Genomic DNA, 23,616 nt, shown 5'->3' with positions numbered 1-23,616 from the left:
GTAGCCCCCAGCCACAATGGGGCAGCCACCTCTCCATATCAGGATGTGTGTATAGTATTAGGCAGTCCCTCCTCGCGAGGATGACCCACTTCCACACCATAAAGGGATGAATTCACAGGTGTTTCAATGATATTCCAGGTCCCAAACTACATACTAATGCCTGTGCGTGGATTGTGGGGTGGCCGTTGCACACCAGCCACTACGCGGGCTTGACAGAGCTAGGTCTTGGTCCAGTGGCAAGGGTTAACCAAGAAGATGGGTGTAGGATCAAAGGGGTTATCAGTGGGCAGCTCTCTCGATCCCCTGAGTCAGAAGATTGTGCATTCTAGTCCTGCCCCACAGAGGAGAAGGCGCTGTTTCTGGGATTTGACATTAAACTGTGTTCCTGTCTGCCCTCTCGGGTGCATGTAACAGGTTCCTCGCAATATTTCGAAGAAGAGCAAGGGAGTTCTCCCCGCTGTCCTGGCCAATATTTATCTCTCAACCAACATCACTAAAACAGATTATCCAGTCATTTATCTCTGCTGTTTCTGGGGGCTTGCTGTGCGTGAATTGGTTGCCCGTTTTCCCACGTTACAATAGTGACTACACTTCAAAAGTACTGCATTGGATGTAAAGTGCTTTGGGATGTCCTGAGGTGGTGATAGCCGCTACATAAATACAAGTCTTTGTATTGGACGCTTTCTGCAAAGATACACAGTACCCTTTTTAGAAACCAACTGTGTCCTAAATGTTTTCTGGTGTATATGTACACATTTGTAGCCAAATTCTCTCTCTGTATTAAATGCATACATCTAGTTCTCTCTATTTTTAAGTGGAAAACATTAGAAACAAAGGCTGGAAATACAAAGGAGGTTGGGCAGAGAATATGGGGCTGAATAGTCCTACACCAATGCTCTGCGCTCCGACCCTGGCCTCGTCTCTATCTCCAACACTTGCTAAAGCTGTGCGGTTGTCTGCAGTTGCCCCAGCCTCCAGTCACTGCTTTAAGTTGTTCTGCCCAGTGACTCTTCCTCCCTCCTCCCCCACTCCCTCCCTCCCCCTCACACTCCCTCGTTTCCCCCCACATTTCCTCGTTTCCCCCCACACTCCCTCGTTTCCCCCACACTCCCTCGTTTCCCCCCACACTCCCTCGTTTCCCCCCACACTCCCTCGTTTCCCCCCACACTCGCTCGTTTCCCCCCACACTCCCTCGTTTTCCCCCCACACTCCCTCGTTTCCCCCCACACACCCTCGTTTTCCCCCCACACTCCCTCATTTTCCCCCCACACTCCCTCGTTTTCCCCCCACACTCCCTCGTTTTCCCCCCACACTCCCTCATTTTCCCCCCACACTCCCTCGTTTTCCCCCCACACTCCCTCTTTTTCCCCCCACACTCCCTCGTTTTCCCCCCACACTCCCTCGTTTTCCCCCCACACTCCCTAGTTTCCCCCCCCACTCCCTCGTTTCCCCCCCACTCCCTCGTTTCCCCCCCACGCCCTCATTTTCCCCCACACTCCCTCGTTTTCCCCCCACACTCCCTCGTTTTCCCCCCCACTCCGTCGTTTCCCCCACTCCCTCATTTTCCCCCCACACTCCCTCGTTTTCCCCCCACACTCCCTCGTTCCCCCCCACACTCCCTCATCCCCCCCACACTCCCTCTTCCCCCCCACACTGCCTCGTCCCCCCCACACTCCCTCGTCCCCCCCACACTCCCTTGTTTTCTCCCCCACACTTCCTCATTCCCTCACACTCCCGAGTTCCCCCCCACACTCCCTAGTTCCCCCCCACACTCCCTCGTTCCCCCCACACTTCCTCGTTTCCCCCCACACTCCCTCATTTCCCCCCCACTCCCTCGTTTCCCCCCACTCCCTCGTTTTCCCCCACACTCCCTCGTTTTCCCTCCACACTCCCTCGTTTTCCCCCCCACTCCCTTGTTTTCCCCCCACACTCCCTCATTTTTCCCTCACACTCCCTCGTCCCCCCCACACTGCCTCATCCCCCCACACTCCCTCGTCCCCCCCACACTCCCTCGTTTTCTCCCCCACACTCCCTCGTTTTCTCCCCCACACTCCCTCGTTTTCTCCCCCACACTCCCTCGTTTTCTCCCCCACACTCCCTCGTTCCCCCCCACACTCCCTCGTTCCCCCCACACTCCCTCGTTCCTCCCCCACAATCCCTCGTTCCTCCCCCACACTACCTCGTTCCCCCCCACACTCTCTCGTTCCCCCCCCCACACTCTCTCGTTCCCCCCCACACTCCCTCGTTCCCCCCCACTCCCTCATTCCCCCCCACACTCTCTAGTTCCCCCCCACACTCCCTCGTTCCCCCCCACACTCCCTGTTCCCCCCCACACTCCCTCGTTCCCCCCCACACTCCCTCGTTCCCCCCCACACTCCCTCGTTCCCCCCCACACTCCCTCGTTCCCCCCACACTCCCTCGTTCTCCCTCGTTCCCCCCCACACTCCCTCGTTCCCCCCACACTCCCTCGTTTACCCCCACATTCACTCGTTCCACCCCACACTCCCTCGTTTTCCCCCACACTCCCTCGTTTCCCCCCACACTGCCTCGTTCCCCCCCACACTGCCTCGTTTCCCCCCACACTACCTCATTTCCCCCCCACACTCCCTCGTTTCCCCCCACACTCCCTCGTTTTCCCCACACGCCCTCGTTTTCCCCCACACGCCCTCGTTTTCCCCCACACATGCCCTCGTTCCCCCCCACACGCCCTCGTTTCCCCCACACTCCCTCGTTTCCCCCACACTCCCTCGTTTCCCCCACACTCCCTCGTTTCCCCCACACTCCCTCATTCCCCCCCCACACTCCCTCGTTCCCCCCCACACTCCCTCATTTCCCCCACACTCCCTCCGTTGCCCCCACACTCCCTCGTTCCCCCCTCACTCCTTTATCCATCACTCCCTCCACCTTGAATCCTCCACTTTGGGGGAGTTCTGTCCTGTACCATCAGCAACAAGTCTGGGTGAGGGACCGAAGCGACTACTCTTCAGCTTGGTACTGAGACCGTCAGCTTTCCATTTCCAACAAATGAGTTCTGTTGGGTTTTATTGTATGATTGTTATTAATAATAAAAACCTGTCAGAGCAGGCGGTTCGGGGAACTGACATTGAATGTAGAAAGTGGGCGGGAGGTGCTGATGGTTAATGTTGATCTGATGTTAAGATTGGTTTTGGGACATGTACATTTATTTGGTAGTTTCTAGTTATGGCAACAAAATAACTATCAGACCACAGCATGGATCACACCGTCTATTTTTATTTAAATCCACTTGTTATATTCCCGTATATTACTTTTTCTACCAAATTGAAGATTTGCAATATCTTCTTTGGTTTTATAATCTGAAGTTGGCAAACTAGATTCATTTTCAGGCAGTGAAATCTTCAATTAGAAGTCAAATGCAAAATCATGATTTAAAAACGTTGAAAGTAAACATAAAAAGGGTGGGGGAGTTTTTCAGGGTGCCTGTGAAATGAAATGAGATGCACTGTTTAATATGCGAGTGCCCTGCTGTTTATTTTGAATGCAGGCTATTAGACCACTTATCTGAAATAATATCCCGGCTTGTACACCACCCTTGTCTAGAGCAGTCCGTGTTCCATGTTTATTGAGTGTGCAAGGTTGCAGCCCCTTTTCCACTATCTGAAGGGGCTGCTCCTCAAATTCTGGTTGCACTTCAGTCCCGCGCTCCTGATCTTTGGGCACCCTGTGCGGAGGGGAGCGGGCAGGTTGGAAGGCCTCCTCGTAGGACTGCTCCTGGGCATGGCCAAGGTGGCCATCAGCTGGTCCAGGCAGCGGGCAGTTGATGGGGTCGTTCAACCCAACTGCCTGCCTCTCTTCCGCAGTTACATCTGAGCCAGGGCATCCCTAGAGATGGAGCACGCGGTGTCCACCGGTACGCTCGCGGCCTTCCGTGAGAGGTGGGCGCCGGAGGGACTGGAGTGCATCACCCCCGGCAACCAAATTTTGATTTGATTTAAGTTATTGCCAAAGTTTAATTTGTTTATTGTGTCGGGTTTTAATGCCCCCCCCCTTTTTAGCCAGGGGGCACTTGTATAATTTGTGTGCCCTCAAAAAACAAGAGGGCACTTGAAAAGTTTTTGGAGTGTGCCCCCCACCCCTTTAATCAGGGAGCATTTGATTACTGATACAACACAAATAGTTGTACACCACCCCTTACTGACTCAACTCAATCCTGCACACGGGATTTGTGTCTGATCTATGTTCCCCGGGAGAGTGTTGGACCTGCTATCTAAACTGTGCAGCATACCTGGTCCTTGCGACTGGTTGGTTGTGGATTTGAAATCAGGTCGTGAAAACTAACGAAACATCTGACTTTTTATACTTGGTAGAAGAATCGGAGCAACAGGTTAACTAAAATAATTCAACTGATTGAATAAAGTGTGCTGGGCACATGGCGTTTCTGGTAGAAAAGTTTTGAGATGTTAAATATTTTATTTGTATTAATTCTTGGGATGTGGGCAAGCTGTTTATTGTCCATCCCGGGTTGCCCTAAGAAGATGGCAAGACACCTCAGAGGACAGTTTAGAGTCAACCTGGTTGGTGTGGGCTTAGAGTCACATACAGGGCTTCCTTCCCTAAAGAACATTGTTGTAAAAACCCAACGGGTTGATCAATCAGACAACTTCGTGGTCACTTTTACTTAGACCGGCTCTTCATTTTTAAACAGAATTCAAATTCTCAAACTGCCATGACGGGATTTGAGTGAGTGGTTTGGGGATGAACTAATCCAGCAAGAAGCTCGACACTGCCATGCCCTGCTGACTGAGCCAGGCTTGGTGAAGTGGGAGACTGTGCACTCCAGCAGCGGGGTGGGGGTTTGTTTTTGCTGGCTGTTTGAGGTTTGGTGGCTGTAACAGTGCCTGTGGTCTAATCCCTCCCCTCCCCATCAGATGACGAGAACACCTCCTGCGATCGCAGCAACCAGAAGAACACGGCAGCGTCGCAGATGAAAAGGAAGAAGAGGCGACACAGGTAGGCGTAGGCTGTGTTGGAAGTCCGGGAGTGCACGGGGCACTCAGGAAGCACGCTTGAGTCGATGCCGTTTGTTAAATCATTGTTTGCCTGGAATCGGGTTCAAAGCCAATGTGGAATATGATTCTGTGTCAGCCGTGGCTCAAGTGGTACGACTCTTGCCTCTGAGTCAGAGTGGGTTAAAGTCCCACTCCGGGGACTTGAGCACAAAATCTAGGCTGACACTTCGGTGCAGGGCAGTACTGGAAGGCCGCACTGTCGGAGGGGCAGTACTGAGGGAGGCTGCACTGTCGGAGGGGCAGTATTGAGGGAGGCTGCACTGTCGGAGGGGCAGTACTGAGGGAGTGCTGCACTGTCGGAGGGGCAGTACTGAGGGAGTGCTGCACTGTCGGAGGGGCAGTACTGAGGGAGGCCGCACTGTCAGAGGGGCAGTACTGAGGGAGCGCCGCACTGTCGGAGGGGCAGTAATGAGGGAGCGCCGCATTGTCGGAGGGGCAGTACTGAGGGAGCGCCGCACTGTTGGAGGGGCAGTACTGAGGGAGCGCCGCACTGTCGGAGGGGCAGTACTTAGGGAGCGCCGCACTGTCGGAGGGGCAGTACTGAGGGAGCGGCGCACTGTCGGAGGGGCAGTACTGAGGGAGTGCCGCACTGTCGGAGGGGCAGTACTGAGAGAGCGCCGCACTGTCGGAGGGGCAGTATTGAGGAAGTGCCGCACTGTCGGAGGGGCAGTACTGAGGGAGCGCTGCACTGTCGGAGGGGCAGTACTGAGGGAACGCCGCACTGTCGGAGGGGCAGTACTGAGGGAGCGCCGCACCGTCGGTCGGATGAGACGTTAAACCGAGGCCCCGTCTGCTCTCTCAGGTGGACATAAAAGATCCCATGGCACTATTTCGAAGAAGAGCAGGGGAGTTATCCCCGGTGTCCTGGGGCTAATATTTATTCCTCAATCAATATAACAAAAACAGTTTATCTGGTCATTACCACATTGCTGTTTGTGGGAGCTTGCTGTGTGCAAATTAGCTGCCACGTTTTCCACATTACAACAGTGAGGACACTCCAAAAGTACTTCATTGGCTGTAAAACGCTTTGGGACGTCCGGTGTTTGTGAAAGGCGCTATATAAATGCAAGTCTTTCATTCTTTCTTTGTGGTTGAAATGCCCCGATTCTGGGCTAGTGATCAGATCAGAATAGCCACACGGACCTAAGGAGGTGCCAGGTTGGGTTCCGACGGTAGCTGGCCGATGATGAAATACGTCCATGAGCGTGTCTCCGACACACACTGTCAGTGCTGTGCATCGGGACCAAACATAACCCCAGCTAGAGTCAGTGCTGTCTGGCAGTGGGGGGGAGATGGTGAAAAATGGAAGATAATTGGAGGAAACAGATAATTTCTCCGAGTTTGAGAGCTTTGAATTGTTTTAGCCTGTTGATAACATAATTAATTTTGCTGATGCCTGATATGTCTTATAGGTTTAGATGTTCATTATGGACTAAAGCTAAAGCTGTGGTCTTCTCCCTTTCCTGCTATTACATAAGAACATAAGAATTAGCAGCATTCAGCCCCTCGAGCCTGCTCCGCTTTTCAATACGATCATGGCTGATCTTCTACCTCAACCCACTGTCCCCAGATCCCTTGATTCCCTTAATATTCAAAATTTGGGACTTAAAAAGTTTGAAAGTTCTGAAGTCTTCCTATGTTAGAACATAAGAACATAAGAAATAGGAACAGGAGTAGGCCATACGGCCTCTCGAGCCTGCTCCGCCATTTAATAAGATCATGGCTGATCCGATCATGGATTCAGCTCCACTTCCCTGCCCGCTCCCCATATCCCCTTATTCCCTTTATCATTTAAGAAACTGTCTATTTCTGTCTTAAATTTATTCAATGTCCCAGCTTCCACAGCTCTCTGAGGCAGCGAATTCCACAGATTTACAACCCTCTGAGAGAAGAAATTTCTCCTCATCTCAGTTTTAAATGGGTGGCCCCTTATTCTAAGATTATGCCCTCTAGTTCTAGTCTCCCCTATCAGTGGAAACATCCTCTCTGCATCCACCTTGTCAAGCCCCCTCATAATCTTCTACGTTTCGATAAGGTCACCTCTCATTCATCTGAATTCCAATGAGTAGAGGCCCAACCTACTCAACCTTTCCTCATAAGTCAACCCCCTCATCCCCAGAATCAACTTAGTGAACCTTCTCTGAACTGCCTCCAAAGCAAGTATATCCTTTCGTAAATATGGATACCAAAACTGCACGCAGTGTTCCAGGTGTGGCCTCACCAATACCTTATATAGCTGTAGCAAGACTTTCCTGCTTTTATACTCCATCCCCTTTGCAATAAAGGTCAATATTCCAGAGATTATTTTATATATAGAACCAATTTGAAATGGACAGTATGTACATTAAAAGCGATGGTTACTTTGGAGAATGCCACCATTTCAATGTATCGATATATAGCAATATGAGACAGAAAGCCTGGAGCAAAGCAGTTTAATGTGACTGCCTTTCACACGAGTCATCATTGGCGTCGAGGGCTAACATGGTGTTGCTCACATCCCACACCATCCAGAAATGGAGTTACTGGGACTTGCGCGCGCGCGCACACACAGTTATGGTCTCGAGGGACGCGATTGCTTAACACGAATCACTTGAAGTCCAAACAGGGAATTAAAATGACTATACAAAATTAATGAGCCTCTAGCATGTGAAGGCTGTTTAACAATTACACAACATATTCTGCACCCCATTCCTGGGTATTTGGCCTCCTTGTGATCTGACCTTTCACAGGGATTTAATGCGGGGTGAAATTGGCATCGGAGGACAGTGCGAAATGGGTGAATTGGCAGCACATGTTACACGGGGCCCAAGTTTCCACATGATTTGCGCCTGATTTTTAGGAGCAACTGGTGGAGAACGGACTATCTTAGAAATCGTAATTCTCCACATTTTTTTTTCTGCAGTTCTAGTCAGGTAGAACAGTTCTACTTTGGAACAGAATTTTTTCTTCAAAAGGGGGCGTGTCCGGCCACTGACGCCTGATTTGAAAGTTTCCACAGTGAAAACGTACTCCAAACTAAAGTAGAATGGAGCAAGTGAAGATTTTTGTAGAACTGAAAAAACCTGTTCTACACATTAAAAAATCAGGCGCAGGTTACAAATTAGGCGTCCAGAACGAGGTGGCGGGGGGGAGTGGGGGAGAAGGGAACTCATTAAATTCTACAATAAATCCTTATTTATACTTCTACAAATATTATACAAATAAATCCAACCTGAATAAACATTTATAAGCAAAGAAAAGATTAAATAAACCATCTTCCTACCTGTGTGAAAGTGCTTCAGCCTGGGAGAATTCTGCAGCCGTTCATTGCAGCTGAGCGGGAGAGGGGGGAGAAAGCCATTCGTGCCGCTGAGTGGGGGGGGGGGGGAGAAAACTGTTTGTTGTTGTGGAGGGGAGGGAGGGGAAGGAGACAGCGGTTTGTTGCCGCAGAGGGGAGGGAGGGGAAGGAGACAGCGGTTTGTTGCCGCAGAGGGGAGGGAGGGGAAGGAGACAGCGGTTTGTTGCCGCGGAGGGGAGGGAGGGGAAGGAGACAGCCGTTTGTTGCCATGGAGGGGAGGGAGGGGAAGGAGACAGCGGGTTGTTGTTGTGGAGGGGAGGGAGGGGAAGGAGACAGCCGTTTGTTGCCGTTGAGGGTCGGGAGGGGAAGGAGACAGTGAGAAGGGTAGCCTCAGTGCTGATGTGCTGATGGCAATGTGATTTTATTAAAAAATGTTCAAAAATTAAACAGCTACAAAGAACTACAAAAATGGCCGAGTGCCAATGTATTTTTTCACACTGAGCATGCGCGAACGCTCCAACGCGCACGCGCAGCGTTGCCGGCAGGAAAAAAACTAATTTAAATAGTACCCGCCCCCTCCCACTTACAAAATCGGCGCGAGTGTAGGCTCCGCCCCCCTGGGCGCCGCGCCAAACAGACAAGGAGCTGCAAAGCGCTCGAGAATAGCGCGTTTTTTTTCTGGCGCCGTTTTAGGCGCGAAAAACGGGCGCCCAGCTCGGAGGGGCGCCCGTTTTTTATCCTGTGGAAACTTGGGCCCACAGTGCCTGAGATTCTTTTGTCATTGATTTCAATGGGGCGGGCAGCAACATGGGCTGGGCGGTTTGCTATCGCCTGTTTCGCGTGATCGCTCAGGACCAATTTCACTCCCCCTCCCCCTCCCTCCGCCCCCCCTACCTCACCGCCACAAGGAGCGATGATGCCAAATGTGTGTGTGAATATGTATTTTTATTAGCTAAGGGTATCAAGAGATATGGAGCAAAGATGGGAAAATGAAGTTGAGGTTCAGATCAGCCATGATCTAGTGGAATGGCGGAACAAGCCTGAAGGGCTGAATGGCCTCCTCCTGTTTCTAATGTTCCTACATTACTACAGTGGCTACACTTCAGAATTACAGCACTTGGCTGTAAAGTGCTTTGGGACATCCTGAGGTCATGAAAGGTGCTATATAAATGCAAGATTTACTACTTTATTTCCTTGTGTGTGACCAATATGTCTAATCTTTACTTGCCACAGGACCGTGTTCACGGCTCACCAGTTGGAGGAACTGGAGAAATCTTTTAACGAAGCTCATTACCCAGACGTGTATGCCAGAGAAATGCTGGCTATGAAGACCGAGCTCGCTGAGGACCGAATACAGGTAAATTCACAAACAGGTTATCCCGTACCATCCAGAAATAGGTTACCGCGCACACATAACTTCTCAGTTATGGTCTAATTGGATGCAATTGCTCAACACTAATCACTTGAAATCTAAAATGGGAATTAAAATGATAATACAAAATTATTTTCCTCACTAATAGCTGTGTTTAGGTGTCAGCTGTGGCTCAGTGGGTAGCACTCTCGCCTCTGAAGGTTGTGGGTTCAAGCCCCACTCCAGAGACTTGAGCACAAAATCTGGGTTTACACTCCTAGTGCAATGCTGAGGGAGCGCCGCACTGTCTGAAGAGCTGTCTTTCGGATGAGACACTAAACCGAGGTCCCGCCTGCCCTCTAAGATGGATGTAAAAGATCCCATGGCATTATTTCAAAGAAGAGCAGGGCAGTTCTACCCGGTGGCCTGGCCAATATGTATCCATCAACTAACACGTCAAACAGATGATCTGGTCATTATCCCATTGCTGTTTGCGGGAGCTTGCTGCGCGCAAATTGGCTGCTGCGTTTCGTACATTACGACAGTGACTATACTCGAAAAAGTACTTCATTGGCTGTGAAGTGCTTTGGGACATCCTGTGGTCGGTTCCACTGAGCCTGGGCTGATTCCTTTGCTATGTCCAATGCACTCAGCCACTTAATGTCACATGGAGTTAACCAAAATGGCTGTACACTGGCATTGACGATGGTGGGAGGACCTTGGGAGGAGGCCAAGTAAGACTGTCCATTTGGCACTAATGGCTAGAGATTCGTGCAGACAGGCGCCGGCCTCCACCGCGGAGAGCCCTCAACACGATGCAGTAGTGGTGGAAGTTCAGAGTCTGCTAATAAAGTTTGTCCGCCCCATGACCCGAATGGCCTACTCCTGCTCCTTGTCCTAATTCTTATGTTCCCCTCAGGTGTGGTTTCAGAACCGAAGAGCGAAGTGGAGGAAGCGGGAAAAGTGCTGGGGCAGGAGCAGCGTGATGGCTGAGTACGGACTATATGGAGCCATGGTCCGGCACTCCATCCCACTGCCCGAATCCATACTCAACTCTGGCAAAAATGGCCTGGTAGGATCTTGCGCCCCCTGGCTGCTCGGTAAGCAACTGCAGATTATTGGGGAGTGGGGGCTGGAGGTGGAATTGCTCCAGGGCTGTAGCGGGTCACCAGTGGGTGACAATGAATCTTCAGCCTGTTTCACACTCTGGGAAAGGAAATATGGTGGGATGTAAAACAGACTGCTGATTCGCTGGTGCCCATTTAGCGCTCTGGCCTTAGACTAATTTCACCCCATTATTATTGCCCAAATGGCAGCAAATACCTGAACAATTGGTTGGATTCTGTGTGATTTCCTTAACATTGTCGTTTGTATAGACCTCGCTAAAGTTTATTGTCAGGAATGTCAGGGAGGGCGGTAATACATTTCTTCTGCGGAACCAGGTGCAATGGAAATTCTGCTTTAAAGAGGAATCCCCATTGAAATCACAGTGTGAACAGGGATGGGATTAAATCTTTAAAAATAGTTTACCTGTTTAAGGTGCTGTGATCCCAGTCCTTGGTTCTGAACGCTGGACATTTGATCAATAAGGAAGGTAATGGACCATGTAGATCAGTAAAGAGGCAAATCACCGTTACATGGGGCTTCTGATTGGGCACTCATTTTAAACCACTTTCACCTGTGAACTTCCTCTGTCTGGGTTTCAAGAGCAGTTTCTCTGTTGAATTTCATTGGATATATGCTTGAAACGGAAACATTTGCAGGTCTGTGGGGCAAGAGCAGGTTATTGGGATTAATTGAATAACTCTTTCAAAGGCTGAATGGCCTCCTTCTGTGCTGTAAAGATTCTACAGCCAGTAGAATTTCCTACAACAGTGCCTACCCTCCAAAAGTACTTCATTGGCTGTAAAGCGCTTTGGGACGTCCCGTGGTCGTGAAAGGTGCTATATAAGTCCAAGTCTTTCTTTATTCTTTCAGTAAGTAAGAGGCCTACCTTGTGAACTGTTATAATACCTACTGGAATGATTTAGTAAAATTTGAAATATGCGGGGAGATAAAGAAAGGGGGAAGAATAGAGAGATCACAGTGAGTTGGTTGTCACTAACCAGCCTTTAATTCAAATCTAGGAATGCATAAAAAATCTGTTGACCCAACACTGAAAACGAAAAGCGTCGAAACTGTGGGAGAGGATTATGTGGAGAGCATCGGCGAGGCATTGCAAACTGGTGTGGGCACAGACCGGGTGCCTGGAACCAACTGTGCCAGCACAGCTGAAGAAGACAACATGGTCCTGGACCTCTCCAGCACAGAAAAACCCTCGAGCAAGAACAGCAGTCCGAAGCGATGTATTCCTAGGCTGCCAGACATGGAGAACAGACATAGAGGAGCCAAGAAACATTAAAATTGTCACAATGTCACTGTCTGAACAGATGGGGCCCAGGGCGAGGGAACAGTCTCCCTCATCAAGGAACTGCACTCGCCCCATTTAAATCCGGTTCCTACGGTGGTGAAAACACATGGGTGACCACAGCAAACGAGGGCGACGACTGATTTACCTCTGCCATTGAGCTGCTATTGGTTGATTGGTCATTAAAACCGATGACCTACAAATAGCATTGTAGTTTACTCCTGATAAATGTATGATGTAAAGCAGGGGCGTTCCAATGGAATATATGCAGGATAGAACATATCATGGCACAACACTGTTTCATCTCCGTCCCACCTTGTCTTACTGCTGAGCAATGCTTCCTCTCCACATCCTCCCCTCTTTCCCACCCCCCCCGCCCCACCCCCGTGAATCTGGAGGGAGGCGATCCCAGACCAAATGGAAATGTATGGCCTTTGTGAGGTGGAAAACATGTATGTGAACGGTAGCAGGTAGCTGCAGTGACAGGAGAAACCGAAATGGAAGATTGTGTGCATGAAAAGAGTAATATCTGAGGCATTGAAGAAGCAAATTGGTGCGAGCATGGATTGTCCGTTGCAGTGGTGGGAGGGGGCGGCAGTCACCTGTATGATAAGTCCCCAATCTCTGATGGATGGGAGGGGTAAAATCAGATGCAAATTACTTCCCCAAGGAAGGAGGCATCACTTCAATTTTCTCCTGGGTATCTCCAAGCTGTTGACTGAAGAGTTACATTGGTAGCGGCCTGAGAGTATGTTGCCTCTCTGCCCTCTTGGTTGGAGAATGGTTTACAGAGAAAGGGTGAACAACAAAAACGAGGCATTGGAAAAAAATGAGTTTGCTTTGAGTGTGTTGCAATGAGGGTAAAATGTAGACTGAAATTTGCGACTCTGTGTAAACTGCACAGGGAATGGCCATAGGGTGGACTGTATTGCCAAGAAAGTAACAAATAGGCTGAAAGACGCAATCAGAGAGTGACACATGGGCGGAGGGTGTTTACGTAGGGTAACATAAGATTAGGGCATTATATACAGAGGGTAGTATGTAGGTTGGTGTGAGTAATACGGTAGGCAATGCATGGGTGCTGGGTGTGTTATGCAATAGGCAATGCATGGGCGCTGGGTATGTTATGCAGTGGGTAATGCATGGGTGCTGAGTGTGTTGTGCAGTGGGTAATGCATGGGTGCTGAGTGTGTTGTGCAGTGGGTAATGCATGGGTGCTGAGGGTATTATGCAGTAGGTAATGCATAGGTGCTGGATGTGGGTAATGCATAGGTGCTAAGGTGTAATATAATTTCTGGGTTCTGATGCCTTACAAAACACAAAAGGATTTTGAATGCATTTAAACTGGGATCGTTTTACAGCCTTGTAGCATTCTCCTAGCCGGCTAATATTATAATTATGCTGAACAACATTGCTTTCTTTTCAATTGTATGGAATACACAGAGTTCCTAAACAGCACATACTCTAAAATGCTAAAATCTTTCCCAGCAATTCCTGTTTCAAAGCTCCGCACCGGCCATGAGCCCATTTTGCAAACTGACCTAAGACTGAGCAGCAAATAAATGATGAGTTGGACGTTATACATTGCCGATGTCTTTTTGAAAGTTATTTCTATTAATATATTTGACAATTGTAAACGATTTTTAGGTTCCGTTGTGAGTGAATACTCATGTGATTGCTGAAGACTTGATAAATTCTGTCTATTTTATAAGTTTTGTTACTTCACATTTTGTTTAGACAAAAAAGGATATTTGCATTACTCTGTGCTGTTCTAGATCAGTGGTCCCTGTTAATGTTTTGTTGAGAGCCATAATCCTAAAGATCTCACCGCTTGGGGCAATTTCAAGAGATGGAGAGATGGATGAAGAGATCTTCCTCACACATTCAGCTCCTGACTTTCCCAGTATGGCCCATTGGAAGCAATATTGTGTTTCATTAATTCCAGGATGTGGACATCGTTGGCAAGGCCGGCATTTATTGCCCATCCCTACTTTTCCTTGAGAAGGTGGTGGTGAGTTTGCTTCAATGTGGTGAAGGTGCTCCCACAGTGCTGTTAGGGAGGGAGTTCCAGGATTTCGACCCAGGGATGATGAAGGAACGGCGATATACTTCCAAGGCAGTTTGGTGTGTGACTTGAGAGGGGAGGTTGGAGGCGATAGTGTGCACATGCACCTTCTAGGTGGTAGAGGTCACGGATTCGGGAGGTGCTGCCGAAGAAGCCTTGGCGAGTTGCTGCAGTACATCCTGTCCAGGCCAAGAGGGGGAGAGGGGGGAAAATACCTCGACTGGAACAATAGTTCTATTTTAAGGGGGCCCGTTCACTTTCCGTCTGACAGTGGCGGCTGGTGGTCTGTTTCTGAGCAGGTGAGGCACACGCTGTAACCAATCTGGCTTGTCACTGCGGCAGTGGGCCCATTGCAGGAACAGAGCCTCATCACCCGAGGAGAAGCTTAAAAGGGTGAAAGAAAAAAAAATCACTAACTAATATAAGTTTTTGCAAATGATCTTTTGGCTGCTAGTTGCAGTCTTGCGCACGGAATATTCCCAACACGGAAATTGTTCCAGTACATTTTGTGCGTGTGCCATTCTGCAGCCATTGCAAGTCCAACAATTCTAGGCGAGTCGGGTTGCCAACCCTCCAGGGTAGTCCTGGAGTCTCCAGGAATTGGAGATTGATCTCTACGTCACTGTGACAAGCGACACCTGGGACATTAAATAAATGGTGTGTTTTGTTCATTTTCTTTGAACATTTTGTTTATTAGTTATAAAAATATTGGAGATGGAGGGAAAATGGCTGTTTGACTGAGAGTCAAGAATCATCGGCCCGTAATCATTTGGTTGGTGAATGAAGAGTCTGTTCACTCCGCAATTGGCATGGGAAGGCGGGGCGGTGTGAGGATGGATGTGTCGAGCGACCGATGGCAGGAGTGTGGAGCGGGGTGGTTGCATGCAGGAGGTCATGTGATTAAAACCTCCAGGAATACATCCAACTGCAGTTGGCAACCCTATAGGTGAGAATGGTGCCTCCCTTACCTTGTCTGATGAGCTGCTTCTACTGTATGGCAATAGGAAGAATAATTGCCTCCGAATAGCTGGAGAGCAAAGTAAAGGAATGAGGGCTGAAGTTGCTGCCTGCCAGGCTAAAATCCTACAGCCGGGAAGGACATGATAAAAACCCAGGGGCAAATGGGGAACATGTTGGCTGGAGTTGACATGTGAAGGCAAGGCATTGGTCCTTAATAAGTAAACCATTGCTGCAGATCAAGAAAGTATCCATAAAAGATGTTGCAGGGGATTGATATGCCATTGAAGTGGATCTATTGTTTTTCTACAGGGCTGTAGTGAAAGCGGGGGTGGTGGGACTAATTGGATAGGTCTTTCAGAGGGCCGACACAGGCACGATGGGCCGAATGGCCTCCTGTGTGCTGTATGCTGCCATGATTCCACATTTGGATGATCAAGAACATGCCTAACAGAAGGTGGGCAGTGGCCGGGGGTGGGGTGCAGAGGCGTTCTGCTCAGGTTATGATAGCAGTAATAGGTATCATTACATTACATGACCTTCAAGGCAATCGGAGGCTCTTTGTTTGTACCACCCAATAAAATCCTTGATGCCAGCATCACAAATCTGATTGGCTTGGATTAGGATTTGACTCCCTTTCGAGTTACAATATACCAGCAGTATGTAAAGAATTGAAATCTAGAGTTGACTTTCTAGCTGTAGTTGTATACACTTGTGTCTACTTTATGACCAATTGTCCATTGTTGGCCAGAACACAGCCTGCATCGTATCTAAACAATTCACAAAATGTTTAATAAGCCATAATGACTTATTTAAGATAACGTATGACTGTGAAAATATGCTTCCGGATGAACATTCTTTAGAGTAGAAAGTATAAATTATTCTATGGCAAACAAAAAAAATCTGTGGCACTGGCATGGTTTTAGACCAACAGTCTTGGTCCTGTCATGTTTGTCAGAAAGCACTTTTGCTGTATAGATATATAAAACTTTATATGTAATCTATTTTCCTTTAATTATTATTATGTTTTAGATGCTGATGTGTGATGCAGAATAAACTTTCAATTTTGAGTAAATTTGATTTGCATTTTCATTACAACATTGCATCTTTTTACTCAGTAATCGTGGATGTGAGTTATACTCACTGATTGCAGAGTGGCATTGATAGTAATAGAAACATAGAAAATAGGTGCAGGAGCAGGCCATTCGGCCCTTCGAGCCTGCACCACCATTCAATATGATCATGGCTGATCATGCATTTCAGTACCCCATTCCTGCTTTCTCTCCATACCCACTGATCTCTTCAGCCATAAGGGCCACATCTAACTCCCTTTTGAATATATTTAACGAAGTGGCTTCAACAACTTTCTGTGGTAGAGAATTCCACAGGTTCACAATTCTCTTGAGCGAAGAAGTTTCTCCTCATCTCGGTCCTAAATGGCTTACTCCATATCCTTAGACTGTCACCCCTGGTTCTGGACTTCCCCAACATCGGGAATATTCTTCCTGCATCTAACCTGTCCAATCCAGTCAGAATTTTATATGTTTCTATGAGAGCCCATCTCATTCTTCTAAATTCCAGTGAATATAAGCCTGGTCAATCCAGTCTTCATATGTCAGTCCTGCCATCCCAGGAATCAGTCTGGTGAACCTTTGCTGCACTCCCTCAATAACAAGAATGTCATTCCTCAGATTAGGAGACCAAAACTGAACACAATATTCCAGGTGTGGCCTCACCAAGGCCCTGTACAACTGCAGTAAGACCTCCCTGCTCCTATACTCAAATCCCCTAGCTATGAAGGCCAACATGCCATTTGCCTTCTTCACCGCCTGCTACACCTGTGTGCCAACTTTTAATGAGTGATGTAATCGTGGAGATATCAACACTATAAGGAAAGCAGGAATTAAAACAACATTAGAATCACACAGCACAGAAGGAGGCCATTCAACCTATCATGCCTGTACCGGCTTTTTGGAAGAGCTATCCAATTAGTCCCACTCCACTGCCCTTTCCCCACAGCCCTGCAAATTTTTCCTTTTAAAGTAGATATCCAATTCTCTGTTGCAAGTTATTATTGAATCTGCTTCCAGGCCATAACAATAGATTGTGTAAAAACATCTCTTATCTGGCTGTATTGCCAACTCCTTAACCTTCTCTGCTCTAAGGAGAGCAATCCCAGCTTCTCCAGTCTCTCCGCATAACTGAAGTCCTTCATCCCTGGTACTATTCTGGGAAATCTCCTCTGCATCCTCGCCAAGTTGGCAAGATATAGTGGGGTCACAGGGAAATCCTACTCCTCCGTTCAATTAACTCTGAGGAGGTGAAGTAGACCACCTCCAGAAGGTCCTGGGTTTGCTTCTCTGATGTATACCAAGTATATGATCTCAGTTGCGTTGGCACGAAGAGCACCACTGTGCCCCGAGTTGGGCCAAGCGGCAAAATTGCCATGATTTCTGTTCATAACCACTGTCCAATGGCCGCTGGCCTCTACTGGAAGAATGAGTGTGTGAATGTCAGGTGCAGTTCTGATATTCTGCCTCAACCCCTGGGAATAACTCATCTGGGTTCACCCGTAAAGAATGTTCATTTGGGAGAGGGACCTGAAGGCAACTGTTGCTGACAAAACCATACCCCATGAGGGGTTAATACCTTCAGGGGGGGAGGAGTGGGTTAGGGGGCGTACATAGAAAATGGCTAAGGATAACTGCAAAGGCTATGAACCCCAACAACATCCCGCTGTCGTGCTGAAGGCTTGTGCTCCAGAACTAGCCGCGCCTCTAGCCAAGCTGTTCCAGTACAGCTATAACACTGGCATCTACCCGACAATGTGAAAAACTGTCCAGGTATGTCCTGTCCACAAAAAGCAGGACAAATCCAATCCGACCAATTACCACCGCATCAGTCTACTCTCAATCATCAGCAAAGTGATGGAAGGTGTCGTCGACAGTGCTATCAAGCGGCACTTACCAATAACCTGCTCACTGATGCTCAGTTTGGGTTCCGCCAGGATCACTTGGCTCCAGACCGCATTACAGCCTTGGTCCAAACTTAGACAAAAGAGCTGAATTCCAGAGGTGAGATGAGGTGAGGTGAGAGTGACTGCCCTTGACGTCAAGGCAGCATTTGACCAAGTGTGGCATCAGGAGCCCGAGTAAAGTTGAAGTCAATGAGAATCATGGGAAATCGCTCCACTGGCTGGAGTCATGCCTAGCACAAAGGAAGATGGTTGTGGTTGTTGGAGGCCAATCATCTCAGCCCCAGGACATCACTGCAGGAGTTCCTCAAGGCAGTGTCCTAGGCCCAACCATTTTCAGTTGCTTCATCAATGTCCTTCCCTCCATCATAAAGTCAGAAGTGGGGATGTTCACTGATGATTGCACAGTGCTCCGTGCCATTCGCAACTCCTCAGATAATGAAGCAGTCCATGCCCACAAGCAGCAAGACCTGGATAACATTGAGGTTTGGGCTGATAAGTGGCAAGTAACATTCGTGGCATACAAGTGGCAGGCAATGACCATCTCCAACAAGTGAGAGTCTAACCAACCACCCTTGACATTCAACGGTATTCCCCTCGTTGAAGCCCCTACCATCAACATCCCGGTGGTCACCATTGACCAGAAACTTAACTGGACCAGCCACATAAATACTGTTGCAACAAGAGCACGTCAGAGGCTGGGTATTCTGTGGTGAGTGTCTCATCTCCTGACTCCCCAAACCCTTTCCACCATCTACAAGGCACAAGTCAGGAGTGTGATGGAATACTCTCCACTTGCCTGGATGAGTGCAACTCCAACAACACTCAAGAAGCTCGACACCATCCAGGACAAAGCAGCCCGCTTGATCGTCACGCTACCCACCACCTTAAACATTCACTCCCTCCACCACTGGCACACCGTGGCTGCAGTGTGTACCATTTACAAGATGCACTGCAGCAACTCGCCAAGGATTCTTCAGCAGCACCTCCCAAACCCGCGACCACTACCATCTAGAAGGACAAGTGCAGCAGACACATGGGAGCACCACCACCCTCACGTTTCCCTCCAAGTTACACACCATCCTGACTTGGAAATATATCAGCCGTTCCTTCATCGTCGCTGGGTCAAAATCCTGGAACTCCCTCCCTAACAGCACTGTGGGAGCACCTTCACCACACGGACTGTAGCGGTTCAAGAAGGCGGATCACCACCACCTTCTCAAGGGCAATTGGGGATGGGCAATAAATGCTGGCCTTGCCAGCGATGCCCACATCCCATGAACAAATAAAAAACAACATGACATTCGTAGAGAACATGATGGATGAATGCCTTGAGAGTTGCTAAGGTTGCTATGAGACAAACAAATTTAAGGATAATGGAAAAGTACAACAATGAGCTTATTAAAGCCATGTTAGATAAAACAAGGGAACTGGAACCATCTAGAGTCATAGGATGGTTACAGCACAGAAGGAGGCCATTCAGCCCATTGAACTCATGCTGGCTCTCTGCAAGAGGGCTTCAGCGAGTCCCACTCCCCGCCCTTTCCCCATAGCCCTGCAAAGTGTTTTGCTTCCGGTATGATACATCCTTACTACACAGTATAAATGCACACGAGGCCCATGCTTGAGAGAAGGTCAGTCTGTGACCTGTCCTTTATTCCTTAGCACTCAAGTGATGAAGGTGGGTGGAGCTTCCCCTTTTATACCTGAAGGTCCAGGTTAGGAATGTCTCCCACCTAGTGGTCAGTGTTCTCACGGTGTACAACTTAGGTCAGTTTATACATGAGTTACAATGCTGGTTGAATACATGACATCACCTCCCCCCCAAAGTCTTATTGGGATCACAGGTTGAGTCTCTCTGGTGGTTTACGCTCCCTTGTAGAGCGCCTGAGTTGGGGCTCCGGTTGTTGGGCGCTGGCCTGAGTGTCTGCTGTTTGCAGTGCCTCAGGCCTGTCCGGACTGCCCACAGTGACTGGGCTCTCCTCCCTTTGGTTCCGGTGTTCGGTCACCTGTGGTGGAGTGAACTCGATATCGTGTTCTTCCTCTGCTTCTTCTATGGGGTTGCTGAACCTCCTTTTTGTTTGATCCACATGTTTGCGGCAGATTTGTCCATTGGTAAGTTTAACTACCAGAATCCTATTTCCCTCTTTGGCAACCACAGTGCCTGCGAGCCATTTGGGCCCTGCAGCATAGTTGAGGACAAAAACAGGATCATTTACATCAATACATCGCGCCCTCGCATTCCTGTCATGGTAGTGATATTGTGACTGGCGCCTGCTCTCGACAATTTCTTTCATGGTGGGGTGTATAAGGGATAATCGGGTTTTGAGCGTCCTTTTCATTAGTAGCTCTGCGGGTGGAACCCCTGTGAGCGAGTGTGGTCGGGATCTATAGGTCAACAGGAGGCGTGATAAGCGGGTTTGTAGGGAACCCCCTTGGAATCTGAGCATCCCCTGTTTGATTATCTGCACTGCTCGTTCTGCCTGGCCGTTTGAGGCCGGCTTGAACGGTGCCGTTCTAACATGGTTAATTCCATTGCCTGCCATGAAGTCCTGGAATTCAGTGCTTGTGAAGCACGGGCCATTGTCGCTGACCAAGATGTCCGGTAGACCGTGGGCGGCGAACATTGCCCGTAGACTTTCTACCGTGGCAGAGGATGTGCTTGAATTTAAAATGTCACACTCGATCCATTTGGAGTAGGTGTCTACTACAACCAAAAACATTTTCCCCATGAAAGGACCTGCGTAGTCCACATGGATGCGTGACCAAGGTTTGGCGGGCCATGGCCAGGGGCTAAGGGGAGCTGCCCTGGGCGCATGGCCCAGCTGGGCACACGTGTTGCACCTGCGAACACAAAGTTCCAGATCTGCGTCTATCCCTGGCCACCAAACGTGTGACCTGGCAATTGCCTTCATCGTGACAATGCCCGGGTGCCCATTGTGGAGTTCTCTGATGAACACCTCTCTGCCCATCTGGGGCATGACTACGTGGTTTCCCCACAGTAGGCAATCGGCCTGAATCGAGAGTTCATCCTTGCGCCTGTGAAATGGTTTATATTTCTCAGGGCATGCCCTCTACGTGGCTGCCCAGTCCCCATTCAGGACACATTTCTTGACTAGGGACAATAGCGAGTCTCTATTTGTCCAGACTTTAATCTGACGGACTGTCACGGGTGAGCCTTCGCTTCCAAAAACTTCAACAGCCATGACCATCTCAGCAGCATGCTCGGTTGCCCCCTCAGTGGTGGCTAGTGGGAGCCTGCTGAGTGCATCGGCGCAGTTTTCGGTGCCCGGTCTGTGCCGAATTGTGTAGTCATAGGCAGCTAACGTGAGTGCCCACCTCTGTATGCGGGTCGATGCGTTTGCATTTATGGCCTTGTTGTCGGCCAAAAGGGACGTTAGGGGTTTGTGATCTCTCTCCAGCTCAAATTTCCTGCCAAACAGGTACTGGTGCATTTTCTTTACCGCATATACACATGCGAGCACCTCCTTTTCTACCATCCCGTAGCCCCTTTCTGCCTGGGACAGACTCCTGGAGGCATAAGCTACCGGCTGTAACTGACCCTTAGCATTGACATGCTGCAACACACACTCGACACCATAGGATGACGCATCGCACGTTAAAACAAGTTTCTTACATGGGTCATATAGCGTTAACAGATTGTTGGAACATAACAAATTGCGTGCTCTATTAAAAGCCCTTTCCTGGCTGTCCCCCCAGACCCATTCGCGACCTTTACGTAGGAGCATGTGTAGCGGCTCTAGCAGCGTGCTCAATTTGGGAAGAAAGTTACCAAAATAGTTCAGGAGCCCCAGGAACGAACGCAGCTCCATCGTGTTACAGGGTCTGGGTGCTCTCTGGATCGCTTCCGTCTTGGATGCAGTAGGGCTGATCCCGTCTGCTGCTACCCTCATCCCCAGGAATTCTACCTCTGGAGCTAGGAAGATGCACTTCGCCTTTTTCAGTTGCAGACCTACCCGGCCCAGTCTGCGTAGCACCTCCTCCAGGCTGTGGAGGTGTTCTTCAGTATCGTAACCTGTAATGAGGATGTCGTCCTGAAAAACCACCGTCCCTGGAATCGACTTGAGGAGGCTTTCCATATTTCGTTGGAAGATCGTGGCGGCTGAGCGAATCCCGAACGGACATCTGTTGTACTCAAACAACCCCTTGTGTGTCGTGATGGTGGTCAGCTTCTTCGACTCACTCGCCAGCTCCTGGGTCATGTAAGCTGAGGTCAGGTCCAATTTTGAAAAAAGTTTGCCACCGGATAGCGTCGCAAAGAGGTCCTCCGCTCTCGGTAGTGGGTACTGGTCTTGGAGTGACACCCGATTGATGGTGGCCTTGTAATCGCCACATATCCTGACCGACCCATCTGCCTTGAGCACCGGCACAATCGGGCTCGCCCAGTCACTGAATTCGACTGGCGAGATGATGCCTTCCCTCAACAGGCGGTCCAATTCGCCTTCTATCTTTTCCCACATCACGTATGGCACCGCTCTGGCCTTGTGGTGTACTGGTCTGGCGTCCGGGTTTATGTGAATCACTACCTTGGCCCCCATGAAAGTGCCAATGCCGGGTTGAAATAATGAGTCAAATTTGTCCAGGACCTGTGAGCATGATACTCGCTCCACAGAGGAAATTGCATTGACATCGCCCCATTTCCAGTTCATGACAGCAAGCCAACTTCTCCCCAGTAGTGCGGGACCGTCCCCTGGGACAATCCACAGTGGCAACCTGTTCTCCGAATCTTTGTGGGTCACGACTACCGTGGCGCTGCCTAGCACCGGAATGATCTGCTTTGTGTAAGTCCGTAGCTGTGCGACAATCGGCAACATTTTTGGCCTCCTGGCCTTAGATGCCCACAACTTTTCGAACTGTTTGATACCCATCAGGGACTGGCTGGCACCCGTGTCTAACTCCATTGATACTGGGATGCCATTGAGGAGCACTTTCATCATTATCGGTGGCGTCCTGGTGTATGAACTGTATACGTGCTCCACATGAACTCGCTGAACTTCAGCTTCCAGCGATTTCCCCCAGTGTCCATTTCTGCAATTTCTGCAGGTATTTTGTTCATCTCTGCAAACTCCGGCTGAATGTATGCCTCCACGCCTCCAGCATGAATTGCGGTTTGAAACAAAAGGTCCCTTGCCAGTCGATCGTCCCTGACTGCCCCTGTTATTGTCCTTGAGTGCACCATTAACAGGTGTTGATGGCCTCATTACCGGCCGCATTGTCCCTTGCAATGGCGTGAATCACTGTTCAGCTTGCCATTGTCTCTGTCGAACTCCCCCTCTGGTTTCGACTACATGTTGGGGCATGCCTGACTGCCCTTGTCTGCCTGGAGAACTGTGTGCTGCTTTAACAATGTTGAATCTCTGTCCCAACCATTCCTTAACACAGTACCTCTCGTCTGTTCTGCTAGTGGCTATGCTCGCGTGGTTTAAATCCCAGTTTCTTGTCGCCATTGATACGTCCTTACTACACAGTATAAATGCACACGAGGCCCATGCTTGAGAGAAGGTCAGTCTGTGACC

General features: G+C 49.3%; 1 protein-coding gene across 1 annotated transcript in view; it reads left to right on the top strand.

The window, feature by feature from the left end:
- Positions 1–23,616, top strand: part of LOC139273961 (visual system homeobox 1-like) — a 49,399-nt gene that overhangs the window by 548 nt on the left and 25,235 nt on the right. Inside the window, exons 2-6 of the mRNA XM_070891034.1 lie at positions 4,908–4,989; positions 9,559–9,682; positions 10,596–10,776; positions 11,803–12,021; positions 13,731–13,738. Coding sequence (XP_070747135.1) covers positions 4,908–4,989; positions 9,559–9,682; positions 10,596–10,776; positions 11,803–12,021; positions 13,731–13,738 — 614 coding nt within the window. The remainder of the gene's footprint in view (positions 1–4,907; positions 4,990–9,558; positions 9,683–10,595; positions 10,777–11,802; positions 12,022–13,730; positions 13,739–23,616) is intronic.

This window comes from Pristiophorus japonicus, chromosome 9, assembly GCF_044704955.1.
Source record: "Pristiophorus japonicus isolate sPriJap1 chromosome 9, sPriJap1.hap1, whole genome shotgun sequence".
Lineage (NCBI taxonomy): Eukaryota > Metazoa > Chordata > Chondrichthyes > Pristiophoridae > Pristiophorus > Pristiophorus japonicus.
Note: the sequence above shows the minus strand (reverse complement) of the source record. Positions and strands in the feature narration are given on the sequence as shown.